At 41.8% G+C, this 14,451-nt stretch overlaps 1 protein-coding gene across 1 annotated transcript in view; it reads right to left on the reverse strand.

The window, feature by feature from the left end:
• Positions 1 to 947: 947 nt before the first annotated feature.
• The window catches only part of Asxl2 (ASXL transcriptional regulator 2), a 75,228-nt gene continuing 61,724 nt past the window's right edge, over positions 948 to 14,451 (reverse strand). Inside the window, exons 9-12 of the mRNA XM_075955250.1 lie at positions 13,426 to 13,522; positions 11,066 to 11,171; positions 8,939 to 9,647; positions 948 to 7,127 (exon numbers count right to left, since the gene is read on the reverse strand). Coding sequence (XP_075811365.1) covers positions 4,725 to 7,127; positions 8,939 to 9,647; positions 11,066 to 11,171; positions 13,426 to 13,522 — 3,315 coding nt within the window. The 3' untranslated portion in view covers positions 948 to 4,724. The remainder of the gene's footprint in view (positions 7,128 to 8,938; positions 9,648 to 11,065; positions 11,172 to 13,425; positions 13,523 to 14,451) is intronic.

Raw genomic sequence — 14,451 nt, forward strand, 5'->3', positions numbered from 1 at the left:
GTGGACGTTCACCCTAATCAAGCACAGATGTTCCCAACAACACAGATTTAGCTTCTGACTTGCCCAGATCAGTCAAGAAAGCCATGAATTAGCTCACCTCCGAGAATGACTGGGCAATAGAAAAGCGTTCTGTATCTTTAAGGTTAGTTCTTCAACAATCTGGTCTGGTCTGTAGTGGCTGCAATGTCTAACAAAGCATCAATCACTTTGGAGAAAGCCTGTATCCCCTAAAAATTTCCTTACCTTCCATAGTGTTAGAAGAAACCACAGGCACACTACAAGAGATTACTGCATCCCTCACTCACTCAGTGACATTCGGTGGTCAGGAGAAAGGACAGATGAGGGCGAAAACACGACATATAAATGGTGAAGTTTTAATATTTTTACTAAAGTTCTGAAATTCACTACCCTGACTTATGGCCAAGTTCCTCAGTGACTCTCTCCCAATCTGTGGCGACCTTCCCTCCCATAACTGTTTAAGGCAACTCTCTTAGGGTCCTTCCCCACGTCATATTCAAATGTCAGATCTCAAGACTCATCAAAAAACTACAAGATTTTAAATTTCACTTTTAATTATCTTTTACTTAATAATAAAATGAAAAATAATATATGAATACATACAATCTATATACACATATTTATTGCAAATACTTAAAATTCTTATTAAAATGATTTTTCCTTATTTGTGAAAAAATATGACTTATTAAATGGCATTGACACCAACTTCTCTGTACATACCCTCAATTCCAATGTTAACAATTCCTTTAAAAAGGCAAAAGACACAAAAATTGAGCATTTACCAAACCAGTCTGTACAAACCTTATCACCAGCGAGGGAAAAATAGTTTGTGGTAAATAAGTCAATTTTCTTTTAAAATAAAAAATAAAGCCCCCAAATCATTCCCCTTATTGCATTTTTCCTTTTCTTTTCTTTCCTTTTTTTTTTTTGGGAAATAATCTGAGTAGTTTTAGAGTAACTCTTCTGAAATAATTTGTGCCTTAGCAATGAGATCCTACATTAAACATACCATATATGAGAAATTCAGTCTTCCACTGTCACTTTTTACATAGATATTAAAATATATATTACTTAAAATATATTACTGGAAAGTTATCTTAAAATTGATCTTTAATAGTTGTATCAAATGTAAAGCATTAAAAAAAATAAAGTAACCAAGACTCTATGAAGCTCTTGCTTCAACTTTAGGAAATGTCTACCTACTGTCTTGTTCAATAGGTTTGTAGGTATTGAAACACATAGGAAAAGGTCCCTGCCTGTCATCATGTTTCGCAAAGTCTCTTTGGACTGTTCTATATGTTGAGCTGCAAACTACCCATGGCCAAGTTCTCCACTTAGTACACATTGCTGTAATGCAACGGGAAGCTTCCTTCTTGCTCTGTGACGCCAGAGAGAAAACAACGGGCAGTGCTCGTCAGCAATGAGCTCTAAACAAATGTGATCACGGTGAATCCCTCACTCTAACAAACCCTTTAACCAAAGAGCTCATGAAGGTTTTCTACCGTGGAGAGCAGTATGGAGCAAACAGAATGGTAATTGATAGGCCTGCTCCATGTGGGACAGCGAGCCTTCACCTGGAAGGCAGTGAGGTCTTCCTTTGGCTGTTAATCCACATTTGAGATACTCTCCCAAATACCCACATCTCTATACCCAGGGAAATGCAGCCTTCCCACTCCAAGAAAAGCTGCATTTGCTAGCTCTCGCTCTTAAGAAATGCCACAGAGAACACTGGAGGCAGCTTCAGTGTCTTGAGCACAGGGGTTGAGTAACTGAAGCAGGACAAACAACTCCGTGTTATTTGTGCTCCCCTTAAATTAATGGGATAAAGAATTCTGATTATTAAAAAAAATCCTTTATGATTCAGGGAGTGTTCATCTTAGGTAACTCAGAACACTTATAAATTACCCTGAGAAGATGCATCGTGAATACTCTCCCAGAGGTGACTTGCAGAAGTGATTTAAGGCTGGAGAGGGCATACTGGTATGTGTATCAAGTGTGATATTTAAAACCCCACTGGAAATTGCCCAAATAAGAAACTAAACACTGAACCATTTCATGTTAACTAAAAGGTTAAAAAAAAAAACAGCAAAAAGTTACAATTAAAAATGTGTTAACATGTACTGGAGTACCAAATTCAACTTAAAGGGCCAGACTCTATTTGTTTTCCTGTTCATTTGAGTGTTCCTCTTCCATCTGAAACCATGTTTTAAAACAAACCATTTAAATAGATTCTTATTTAATATATTTTCAATATATGAAAAATTCGTTCTTGTCAAGTCTGAGGCAGTGTACCTAGCTGGCAAGTTCTGTTTTTGGAATAGTAAGAGGGAAATTAGCAGGGTGTCACTTAGTGGAGTCAGGTGAAGAGCAAGACTTGGGCCTTACACAGCTGGAGTTTGGGTTGAGGTAAGAGGAACAATGTGGTCTTTAAATGGACCTGACAGTCTCTAATGCCTCGCTCCTGCCCACCCAGTCCCAGACTAAGGAAACCAGGGAACAAAATCTTCTTAGTAAACAAGGCAGAAAGTAGAAAAAATTTCACCAATACAAACTCGCCCCTGACTGTCAGCATGAGGTCCATTCTGAATCACTCACCCTCTTCCAGGATAAGACAAGGAGACTACTCAGGTAAGGGTCTTTAAAGGTCCCATGGTCCTGAAGGTTTGGGACCAGAACCGTGGCTTCTGTTTCCTACTCGTCCTTCACAACATATGCACTTCTTAACCCTGAATCCCTGCAGCCTCTCTTTCCCACTAGCTGTGCATTTACTGGAATGAAGGGAAGATGGAAAGACATCATACTGTCTTGCCTGGTTCTGGAACACAGGATGTGAGCCTGTAACTGTTTAGGGCCACGAGAACAGAAAAAGTGAGTTTCACAGAGTTTAGAGCAAAGACTGAGGAAGCACATGTGTGTGATGGCCAGGGGTGAGCACCACATGGCAGGCAAGACACATTGCTGTCTCCTTCCTGTGATGTATTAACAGTTAAATTGTCCTGAGTTTTATAGCTTTTGAAACTATACGGGGTTGCAATATTACAGTATCACACACTTCACATTAAGAGACTTGGAATCAATCAATACAGACTATTTGATATTAGAATATCGGATAAACTGATGTTTGTCTTAAACCGTCTTTAACAGTGATTTAAGTAGTATTTGCTTAAAGTTGGTCACTAGTTCTTTTATTTTTTTTAGAGAGTGTTTGTGTGCCATGAACTTGCTTTCAAGCACATTGGCTGTTAACTCACTGAGACCCGTCTGACTCTGACTCCCAAGCACTGAGATTTGAAGTGTGTATCTCCATGTCCACCGACTAGAAGAGTTTTATTTTTGTTTTGTTCTTTTTAAAAACAGATTTGCTTTATTTATTCATTTATATTTTTGGAGACAGGGTTTCTTTATATCCTGTCCTGAAACTCATTATGAAGACCAGATTGGCACTGAACTCAGAGATCAGTATGCCCCTGAATCCAGGGTGCTGGGAAAAGGATTTTAAAAATAATAATCAAAAAGAAAAAAAAAACCTGAAATTTCACAGCCAGGTATTTTATCAGTCACTCATAACGCCCTTTTTCACATCAGGCATCCTTGCTGTCCAGACAGCAGAAATTCTAGACCAGCAGAAACAGCAAACTGTCTTCTTGCTCTGTATGAGTGCAAACATGTGGTGTGGTAGGATGGCAAAGATCACTGCATCGTCATCTCATGCCTGGGATGTCAAAGCAGAAAAGAGGTTACCACCAAAGGGCGTTTCTACCTGGAATTGTTTGAGATAGAATAGGAAAGGAAAATATTTTGTGTCCAGTGTTAAAATCACTCTTCCAAAGTCCTGAGTTTCAGTTAAGTTTCTTCAGTTTCATTCCTTTGCCAACAAGACACACAGTTCTCACACACACACACACACACACCCCAATCACTAATGCTTGTGTGCGTTTTATTTCAGACCTGTTTGTGGGAGCCCATGAATGATGCAGTATCAGGATGTATTATTGCTGGAACTAATGCCATGCACAGATTAGGCTAATAGAGGAGTCCCTTGGAGGCGGACCCTTCTTAAATAACATTCATGGACTAGGAAACACTCTGCTTGACAACAGTACTGACTCATGGAAGGCAAAAGCTAAGTCTGGACTGTCAGGATCAAAAACACCGGGACGTGAATACCTTTAAAAAACCCCACTTGAAATGGTTCCACCTAAAGTAAAGGGATGAGTAAACCCCAAATCTAAATCCCACAAAGGCATGTTATCTGTGGAGAACCTGCAGCCAGCTGTGAAGACATAATCAGCATGATGGTCACTTCCTGACCATTCTCCCTTTCCCCACCCTAGGAAAGGTCAGAGGCAGAGAGTTTCCTTTCACCATGCATACCACTCAACTATTTTCAGAGTCAAAAGAAATGGAACATAAATCTGAATGTGAAGTTAACACATCATTACCTAAACTCTTGGAAAACAATGTTAAAACAAAATGTGACATATTTACATGATTTTTTAAGTGCAAACTTGTCACCGATTCATAGTCCTCCTCGACTCACACTTACTATACAAGGTGCGCTTCCTGTCAACCTGAAGACCTGTATTCTGCATTCCTGATTAATGTCTCTTGAGACAACTCAAACTTTATTTCTGTGATTTCAAAAGGGTGCAAGAATACGTCTTGTTAAGCCTCCCCTTCCCTCCTTTACATTTGCTGTAGTCTTATTATCGGACGACGAGGCAGGAGACACACAGTTTGGAGGGCCCAATGCAATCATCATGACAGAAAGCTCCACATCCCTTGCACATGATCATGGCTTTCAACCGGCAGTAACATTTCGAAGGCGCGTCCTCAATGCTGTTCTCATCAGAAAAGGCCTGAACAGGAAGTGTCTGGCCGTGGCTGCTGGGATTCATAGCTTGGCTAGCAGGGATGGTCGTGACAGTCACTGAAAATGACATAACATCCCCAACATTGCTAGATACCTGACTACCTGGTGGAGCAGAGCTATGGTCCATGTCTGATGAGGCTGAGACATTGATCATGCCTCTATAGCTTGGCCCTATCTGTGTGGGGCTTCCATACAATTTGGGGGTTTGCAGTGGTGGAAGGAGTAGAGGCTGGTGTGTGGGACTGTCTGCAGGGAGAGAAAGAGCAGTAGAATTGAAAATTTCGGGGCTGCTACATACTGTCTTACCTCTCACACCGTGAGCCATTTGTTTATGTGCTGCCTGAATAAAATCTCTGGGTAGGGTCTTTTCATCAAATGTTTGGCCTCTAGAGAATATGCAATTCTCCTTGCCTGCAGTGGTTTGCTCACTCATCGGTGCCTCAGCCTTACCATTCTTGCTAGCTAAACAATCAATGGTGGATGGAGTTTCCCCACTGTGGAGATGCTTGCCAGAACTCTGAGAAGCCCAGGGCTCCTCCTTTACTGACACAGGCTCTTTCTCATCTCCCACACTCTCTTCATCAGTTTCATCGTCTTTGCTGCTGCTGCTGCTGTCTCCAGTTGTGTTTTTACAATCTGCATAGCCCATTCTCAAGTTTTCAGTGGGGCTACTTAGACAAAATGGTTCCTCAGGATTTACAGAATGGGTCCTCCTAACACTCTCTGACACCCGGCCATAGGTGGAAATATTAAGTAAATAGTGACCTGCCATTGCAGGCTTGGATGTCCTCCTGCCAGCAAAGCCCAGCATAAATTTCTGCCTTGTGGATATGTCTTCCAATTGGAAACCTGAGTGAGCAAAGTTGAACTGAGAGGGCGGCACAAATGAGAGAACGCTCTGTCTCTGAGTCCTCTGGATGAGAGCCTGAAAAAGCTGATCTTGAGTTGTTTTACTTAGTCCTTCTGGGTACTGGTGAGTGTCACTGCAAGAGTCCTTAGCTTCGAAGACTGGCCTTGGGACCTGGGGAAGCTGCTTACTCTGCAAGGGTTTCCCTAGCTGCTGGAGAGCCAGATAGGCCTGCCTGCCATTAACTTCCTCTCTGGTGCTGCCTTCCATCACACTGGAACCAGGGAATGCTCCTCCCCCCTTCTCCTCTTTCGTAGTCAGTGGGACTGTTTTCATTTCAACTTTGGTGAGAGGTTTAGGCAGAATTTGCTCCATGGGAACATCTTTGCCCTGGAGCAGCTGAGTAACTAAAGGGTTATTAGCAGGGATACTAGAACTTGGTCTTGAAATGGGTCCGTTCATATTTGCAGAAGTTCCTGGGGATTTAAGGCTAGAAGCTGCTGGCAAGGTGCTTGAGGATGAAGCTGATCCAGTAGATGCTGCAGTTCCACTGACTGGGGGTACAGAGAGTTTTTCTAAACTGGCTGTTGTCAATAAGGATGTTGCAGAGGGGGAAGTCATATCCAGTCGAGCAGAAGCAGCTACCTTTGCTGAGGCTGAAGGCTTTGGTGCATTCTTATTAGAACCTGCTTTGTGTTCAACTGTGCCATCAGCTACAAAACAAACAGGTGAAGCCGTTGAGATGAGAGCAGGCCCTTCTGGAGAAGGAGCTTTTTCCTGTCTGTAACTACTCAGGTCTTGTGAGTGGCAAGGAGAGGCTGCTGTGGCTGTTGCCTGGTGGGGGTTCAGTTTCCCACTGTTTAGTTTCTCTATGTGGGCTGGTAATGGGAGGCTTGTGCATGCTCCACTGATGGTGTGTGCTGTAGGCACTGAGGAGGTTTGCTGTAATTGTGCTCCAGAGACACCAGGAGGCTGGGACTGGCCTGGTGTATGGGTCTCAGGCTGGGGACCACAGGGTAAAAGCTCTCGCATACCTCCCCTGCTTCCAGTTCCTGCCAGCTCCAGTGTGGGACCCTTTCCAGTTGCGCTGACTCTGTCTGAGCCTGGACTCCCTCCTGCACCAGTTTTCCTTTCGCCACCCTCTCTTGGACTGTGTCCACCCCCAGGGCCAGGTCCTGGAATGGTCCCTCCAACTGAGGCGGCTGCAGCAGCTGCAGCGGCTGCTGCGGCTGCTGCCCTCTGTGCTTTGACCAACTGGGCTTTTGCTTTGATGTCTGCAAGAGTTCTGGCTCCTGTTCTGTAAGGACTAGTGATGGAGATTGGAAAACGAGCCCTGGGAGAGACCTGCGATGTAGAAAACAGCATCGGGGAGATTCTGGAGACCGGGATCTGAAAAAATGAGGTGGGGGAGCCGAGATCAATTTCAGCTCTGACTAGAGCAGATGAACACAATGCACTTGCTCTAAGACTAAGAATACATACTGTGTTAAGCATTTGATCCCACTGTCCACCCACATAATGGGTCACATACATAATAGCTCCCAAGCATTTTCGCCCCTACTGAATACTGTACTTATTTGTGTAAACTTTTTAACACCCCCCATTTATGAATCAGAACATCCAGAAAAATGAGTATTATACTAAAGAAAAATATTATAATAAACTACTAACTTTGAAAATTCTTCAATCACAAATAATTGTGAAGTCACTATTTTTCATTACTCAAAGTCCTAAGTATTTAAAAACAATTCTCTATACATCAGAAATCAGGGTGGTATTTTATAATAGTTGTGATAAATTCATGTACTTAAGAAGTACATTTGTGGGGCTGCAGAGATAGTTAAGAGCACTTGTTCTTACAAAAGACCTGAGTTCAATTTCCAGAACACATATAATGGCTCATAATCACCTGGAACTCCAATTCCATGGGATCTACCAAGCACACACATGGTGCACATACCTGCATTCAAGTAAAACATTCAAACGAAGTAGATAAATAAATCTTAAAAACAAAACAAAAACAAAAAAAACCACTAAGGTTGATTAGCGAGGTGGTAGTGGCGCACAGCTTTAACCTCAAGAGTTGAGAGGCAGAAGCAGTAGGATCTTTGAGTGAGGCCAGCATGGAACAGGATGGCCAGCGAGTTCCAGACAAGGACTTTTGAAACCCTGACTCAAAAACAACAAAGTTTGTTTAATACTTAGTTGTATAAACTTAGGCAACATTTTTTGCACATAGTAGTTTAGGAGTTCCATGGAGTAGAAAGAACTTGGGAGAAAACAGAAATACTAGAAAACAAAACCCAAGAAATTTGTTTTGGGGACAGACAACCTTGTATAGGTAATCCAAACGTAAGAAATTGGAGCAAGCTCTAGTACTAGGCAGAAAGTTTAAGCGGGGTGACCAGAACAGGAGAATTCTGGGATGAGGAAAGGCTCAATCTGCAGTCATCACCCAGGGGCAGAGGAAGCAAGATGAGAGTGCCTCTCTGATAAAAGGTCATGTGGCTAACATAGACAAGAATTATGTGTTAATTTAAGATAGTTAATAAGAAGCCTAAGCTAATAGGTCAACCAGTTTATAATTAATTTAGGCTTCTGTGTTTCTTTGGAACCAAATGGCTGAGGGACCAGGTGGGACAAAAACCTCTGTCAACAGGCAAAAGGTAGTAAGGATTATTTAAGTTAAGAAAAGCTGGCAAGAAACAAGCCAAAGTAAGGCTGGGCATTCAGAAGCAATATAATAAGCCTCCCGAGTGTGTCATTTACTTGGGAGCTGGGTGGCAGGCCCCTCAAAAAAAAAAGAAGAAAGCAAAAAGAGAAAAATGTAACACACCAGGAGGTGGTGGCACTAATCCTGGCACTAGGGAAGCAGAGGCAGCCAGATCTCTATGAGGTCAAGGCTAGTCTGGTCTACAGAACTAGTTCCAGCACAACTAGGGATACACAAAGAAACCCTGCAAAAACAAACAAAAGAAAGATTAAGAATTCAATGCCAGCCTGACTTAGGAATCGAGACTTTGCTGGGCTGGCTTACACACTCAGACTCTTTTCAAATATCAAGAACTGGAGGGATACAGTTCTACAGCCTGATTATTACTATTTCTATAATACCACTGTTACGTGTATTAAACATATGCTACTGTGTTTATGTTAATACCATAAGTCATGAAACTTAATGAGTACGACCACTTTCTTACCTTGAGAGGTGGTACTTTTCGCACCTGTACCCTGTCCCCTCTATTAAGAAAGGGCTGTGGCGAGACCTGAAATGGCTGCTGGTGATGGTGGTTTTCAGTGATACGTGGTCTTTTCTCCCAGCTGCTAGCAGCCTCTTCTTGGGTAAGAGAAGATTTCCTTTTCAGACTTTCTGGGATCTGATCAGCAAGAGACTTTGGAGATATCTTTACATCTGGGTCCAGTGGACCAGCTTCTGCCACAGGCTTTGTTATAGGCTTTTCTAACCCAGAAGTTTTAGGTTTGCTTGGGGATGTAGCTTCTTGGTTCTCGCTTTTGTTATAATTAGAAGTTGTGGTGGCTTGATTTTCTTTCTCAGACTCTTGTTCAGCACAGACAACATGCTTCTGCTCTAAGAGTCCCTCATGTTTAGGGCACTTGACGGACATCATGGTGATAAGCTCATTTGTATTGCTGGCTGACGCAAGGATGGGTTCTGGGGATGCAGAATTTGGCTGTGCCTCCTCTTGGTTTTCTACTTCTTTTCTGAATGGTGATGGTATTTGCACTGCTTCTTCTTTACACTCTGAATGGGGAACTACTGGGAAGTTTCCGGCAGGAGAGGCCTCTGAAGGAAATATGGATTTTGGTTGCTCAGCAGGGATTTTCTTTACTTTGGAATCACTAGGGGAAGCTGTCAGTTTCTGTGAATCTTCAAGGCTTAAGCCAGAACTGAAAAATTGAAGGAAATATTGTTATATGGGAAATAGTCCACATTACTTAATAAACAAGAAAAGTAGACCATGTCAGTTTAGGAACCCCCTGACACATAGAATTTTCTGTAGAACTCTTAAGCCAAAGTAATTAAATTCAAATCCTGGTTCTGGTAATAGTTGTGGACAAGATACTAAATAACTAGGCTTCTGCACCTTTGTTTAATTGTATACCAGAATTAAACATTTCCAAACTGCAATGATGAAGTTACTCGTGTGATGTTCTCACTTGGCACACACGGAAAGTTCTATAGTGGGAACTGCTGTGGTCACTTCTGCTTATATAGGAGCCATATCATCTACAGACTCACGGGCTGCCTGCAAGAACCTAAAGAAAGACTGAGAACTGAGCTTATAGGAAGCCTGTTTAAACCGCACTCAATCTAGATCCAAAGATCAGAGGTTGCATGCTGCTGAGCTACCCACAGGTAAAAGTCAGCTGTGATTTACACAGGGTGGTCTGCCAAAAAAGTGCCACCAAATAACTGTTCTTAATGTTCTTTCCTTTTTTTAAGCAACGACCAATTAAACCCTGTTGCCTTAATAAAATCAGTAATAAAAAAAATTACTATCTAGGGTCAGCAAGATGCCTCAGAAGAAGAAAGTGCTTCCCTGATCACCTAGGTTCTAACAAGGGAGCTCATGCCTATGAAGAGAGTCAACTCCCAAACTCTTCTGCACTCCAAGAGCACATTGCAGCACATGTACTCGCAGACTCACTATAACTTATAATATACACTCACCACCAGCTTTTAGCTTAATCCTGAAAAGTCAGCATTTGAGACAGGGTTTTTTCTCTATGTAGCCCTGGCTGCCCTTAAGTTTGTAGACCAGGCTGGCCTCGAACTCAGAGATCTGCCTGCCTCTGCCCCCCCCCCATGCTGGGATTAAAGGCGTGTACCAACACTGACTGGCCAGCTCAGTAGGGAGTCTATCTTAAATGATTAGGAAGGAGGGGGATCAATGAACACTACTTGGAGCTAAGAAAAAGTACTTATTTCTCAGTCTGTGATCAGTGAAGTTCTTTCGCTGGCTTTTACTGGTATATAGAAGGAAGCAAGGGAGACTAACAAACAGGAGTTAGACTATGCAATCCTATTCAAACCAAATGGCTCTATTGTCTACTAAATGTCTCCAGTACAATTTCATTATGATTAGACAGCGTTTCTCTGTGTAGCCTTACCTATCCTGGAACTCACTCTGTAGGCCAGAGTGATCTTGAATTCACAGAGATCCTCCTGCCTCTGCCTCCCAAGTGCTAAGACTAAAGGTGGGCACCACCACCAAGCTAGACTTTCTAATAAGGTAAAAAAGCGGAGACATCACATTACACGTGTAGGAATTAATATGTGGATTACAGAGACTGCCTTATCTTACCTCTGACCATAGTAGCTTTCAAAGAATTGTTCCTTCCATGGCTCTACCTTCTTTTCCTTCTCAATCTCTTGACGAATTCTCACCTGCATTTCAGGAGTAAACTCACCTGCAATGTATCAACAAAATGACATGAACAGAAGAGTATTATTAATGAATTTTAATCATGAAAGACTCTTATAGGAACAAAATACTACCATGTCAAAGCAACAAGCTTCCCAAAGAACTTAGACAGGAGACACCACTACATCTGGTACAGTCACATACTACCCTTAAGTTTTCTATATGCAGCTAAAGCCCACTGCGCTTGCTCTCCAGGTGTTCCCCCAAAGTGCCTTTTTCCAGTTACAAACATCATATTTCACACAGATTTCCTTTTACCTCTAATTTCAAGTTTGTAGTTTATTTCCCAATAGAATGAAAGTAATGAATGTGTGTTGAATTCATGTGAGGAGAATTCTGGGTGCTTGTGCAAAACTATTCTTGTTATTTGTTTACACACCTCTATGGGAAAACATGGTTTTATATATTTGGCTGGCTTGCTATGTGCGGCCTGCCATTGTGATTGGACATTTTAATTATGTGACTCCGTTTACCCCTCAAAATATAAACTGTCTGGTGCTCACTAAAGTTGGCTGTTGCATGAGACTTCAGTCTTCCTCATTTTTCAGCACCATCCTCCCAAGTCCCACCGCCAACCAGGAGTGACAAATGTGCTATCCATAAACAATGCCATGGAATAGCGCTGTCTTAAAGTTAGGCTTTTTCAAAGTAAACTCGTTTGAGTACTTTAATTTCATTACTTTTTTTTCTTTGAGACAAGGTTCTCTGTATAGCCCTGGCTCTCTTGGAACTCTCTCTCTATAGACTCGGCTGGTGATGTTTGATTCCCCTCTGTATGCTGTGAATAACACTGGTTAATAAAGTAACTGCCTTGGCCTGTTAATAGGGTAGAATAGAGGTAGGCAGGGAAAACTAAACTGAATTCTAGGAGAAAGAAGGAGGAGTTAGGAGAAGCCATGTAGCCCCACTGGAGACAGATGCCGGAACTTTAGCCAGTAAGCCACAGCCACGTGGCAATACACAGATTAATAGAAATGGGTTAAGATTTAAGAGTTAGCCAATAAAAAGATAGAGCTAATGGGCCAAGCAGTGTTTTAAATAATATAGTTTCTGTGTGATTATTTCAGGGCTGAGCAGCTGGAAACCAACAAGCAGCCTCCTCCACCAGGCTGGCCTCAAAGTCACAGATATCTGCCTGCTTCTGTCTTGAGATGTGAGCTCTCACCATGCCTGCCTGTTCCCAGGCATGATGTTCATAGACCTGAAGCTGAAAGCAAGGCACCAATTAAATGCTTTTTTGTATAAGATGTCTTGGTCAGCTGGGCTGTGGTGGCACACCTTTAATCCCAGCACTTGGAAGGCAAGAGGCAGGTGGAGAGTTTGAGGACAACCTGGTCTACACATTGAGAGGAAGGAAGGAAGGAAGGAAGGAAGGAAGGAAGGAAGGAAGGAAGGAAGGAAGGAAGGAAGGAAGGAAGGAAGGAAGGAAGGAAGGAGATAGATGATTTGGTCATGATTTTTTGTCAGGGCATTAGAAAAGTAACAAAGACAATAATGACAGACATCACACATAGTTCTAAGATCAATGATAGATAACACACAGAATACTCAAAACAGTAACTTTTAAAATATTCTATTATTGCCTTCAGTAAATCTGTTAAACCAGACATACAAGGACAAGTGACCAAGACAAGTAATTCTTAAATGACGGTCCTTAAATGTTCCCTATTACTTCAAATGAGTGTATTCAACAATGTGTGGAATAAGTTGTTCCCTTACTGAAATTTCACAATCTGTCCAAACGTTTCACACAGAAGAAAAACCTGTTTGGAAAACTTCCTGACCTTCGCTATATAATGGCAGTTCTTGGTTGTCAACTTGACTACATCTGGATTTAACTTAGCTGGGCACAACAGTCAAGAATTTTTTTTTCTTAACTAATTCATTTGAAGTGGGAAGATCAACCATTAATCTGGGCCACACCTTTTGGTAGCAGCATATAAAGGACTTGGGAAAAGGAAACTTTCATTTTGTCTTCTTGCTCTTGCTGGCAAGTCTATTCCTTCACTGGCATTACAGCCTACTTTGGGATTCTGGAGTATACTGAAAATCAAATGGATTCTTAGACCTTCCATTGGTTGACAGCTGAACTAGCTGGACCACAGCAAGCCTTGCTAATAAACCCCCATTGTACACATTTATTCTCTAAATTTGGTTCCTTTAGAGAGCCCTAACTAACACATTCACCTTCCAAATCTGTTCCAGTACCTAGGCACACAAATCCTGGCAAGAACACTTACCTTCTGAGAGTCTTTCCTTCCAGCCCTGAGCTGCAGAGGTGAAGAACTCATTGTTAAGGGCTGAGCCATTTAATTTCATCAACCCATCTGGACCAACCTAGATCAAAAAGCAAGCCAGGGAAAATGTGCAAAGAAAAGATATGATATTCACTTCATGTTAATATGTGTACAAAGGTCAATCCTATAGAAATGTGGTGTCCCGGAACTGGGGAGACAGGGGCACCTCTGAATTAGAGGCCAGCCTAGTCTACAGAGTGAATTCCAGGACAGCCAAGGCTACATAGAGAAACCCTGCCCTAAATAAATAAATACATACATACATACATACATACATACATACACAACAAAGACACCCACCCAAACATGGTTAGTTCATTTTTTTACTGCTGTTTTTTTAAACCACATTATTTTTTCCATTAAAAAAAAAACTAACAAAAACATTCTTTTCTCATGTATCTCTTCTCCTTTCTGTTTTCAGCTCCATTCCACAATGATGGAAAAAATATTCCTCATTGAATGATATTTAAATAAATGTATGTTTTCTTCTGAACAGAATTTATTATCTTCTTAACAGATCTGGGTTCAAATGATATATAACACACTCTAACTTTAGCTTTCTCACAGAGTACAATGTCTGTTCAAGTCAACTGGTCTATATTTAGCTTCCCTGAAACTGCTGCATATTACTTCATGGGTTTAAATTAATGGTAAACATGCACTTGGTTACCAATGCTTTCCCATAATCAATAAAGCTGCAACAAACAGCCTGGCAGATGAATACATTTATTGTTTTTTTTTTTCTTTGTTTGAAACAGGGTATTGTTATGTAACCCAGGCTGGCCTTGAACTCACAGAAGTCTGCCTCCTAAGGGCTGGGATTAAAGGAGTATGCCATCTTGTCTAGCTGTACTAGTGATTTTCTTCTCCCTACCCCCCAAGACAGGGTTTCTCTGTGTAACAGTCAAGGTGTCCTGAAATTCAAAAAGACTGACTCTGCCTCCTGAGTGCTGGGAATAAAGGCGGGTG

This window comes from Microtus pennsylvanicus, chromosome 21 (genome assembly GCF_037038515.1).
Source record: "Microtus pennsylvanicus isolate mMicPen1 chromosome 21, mMicPen1.hap1, whole genome shotgun sequence".
Taxonomy (NCBI): Eukaryota; Metazoa; Chordata; class Mammalia; order Rodentia; family Cricetidae; genus Microtus; species Microtus pennsylvanicus.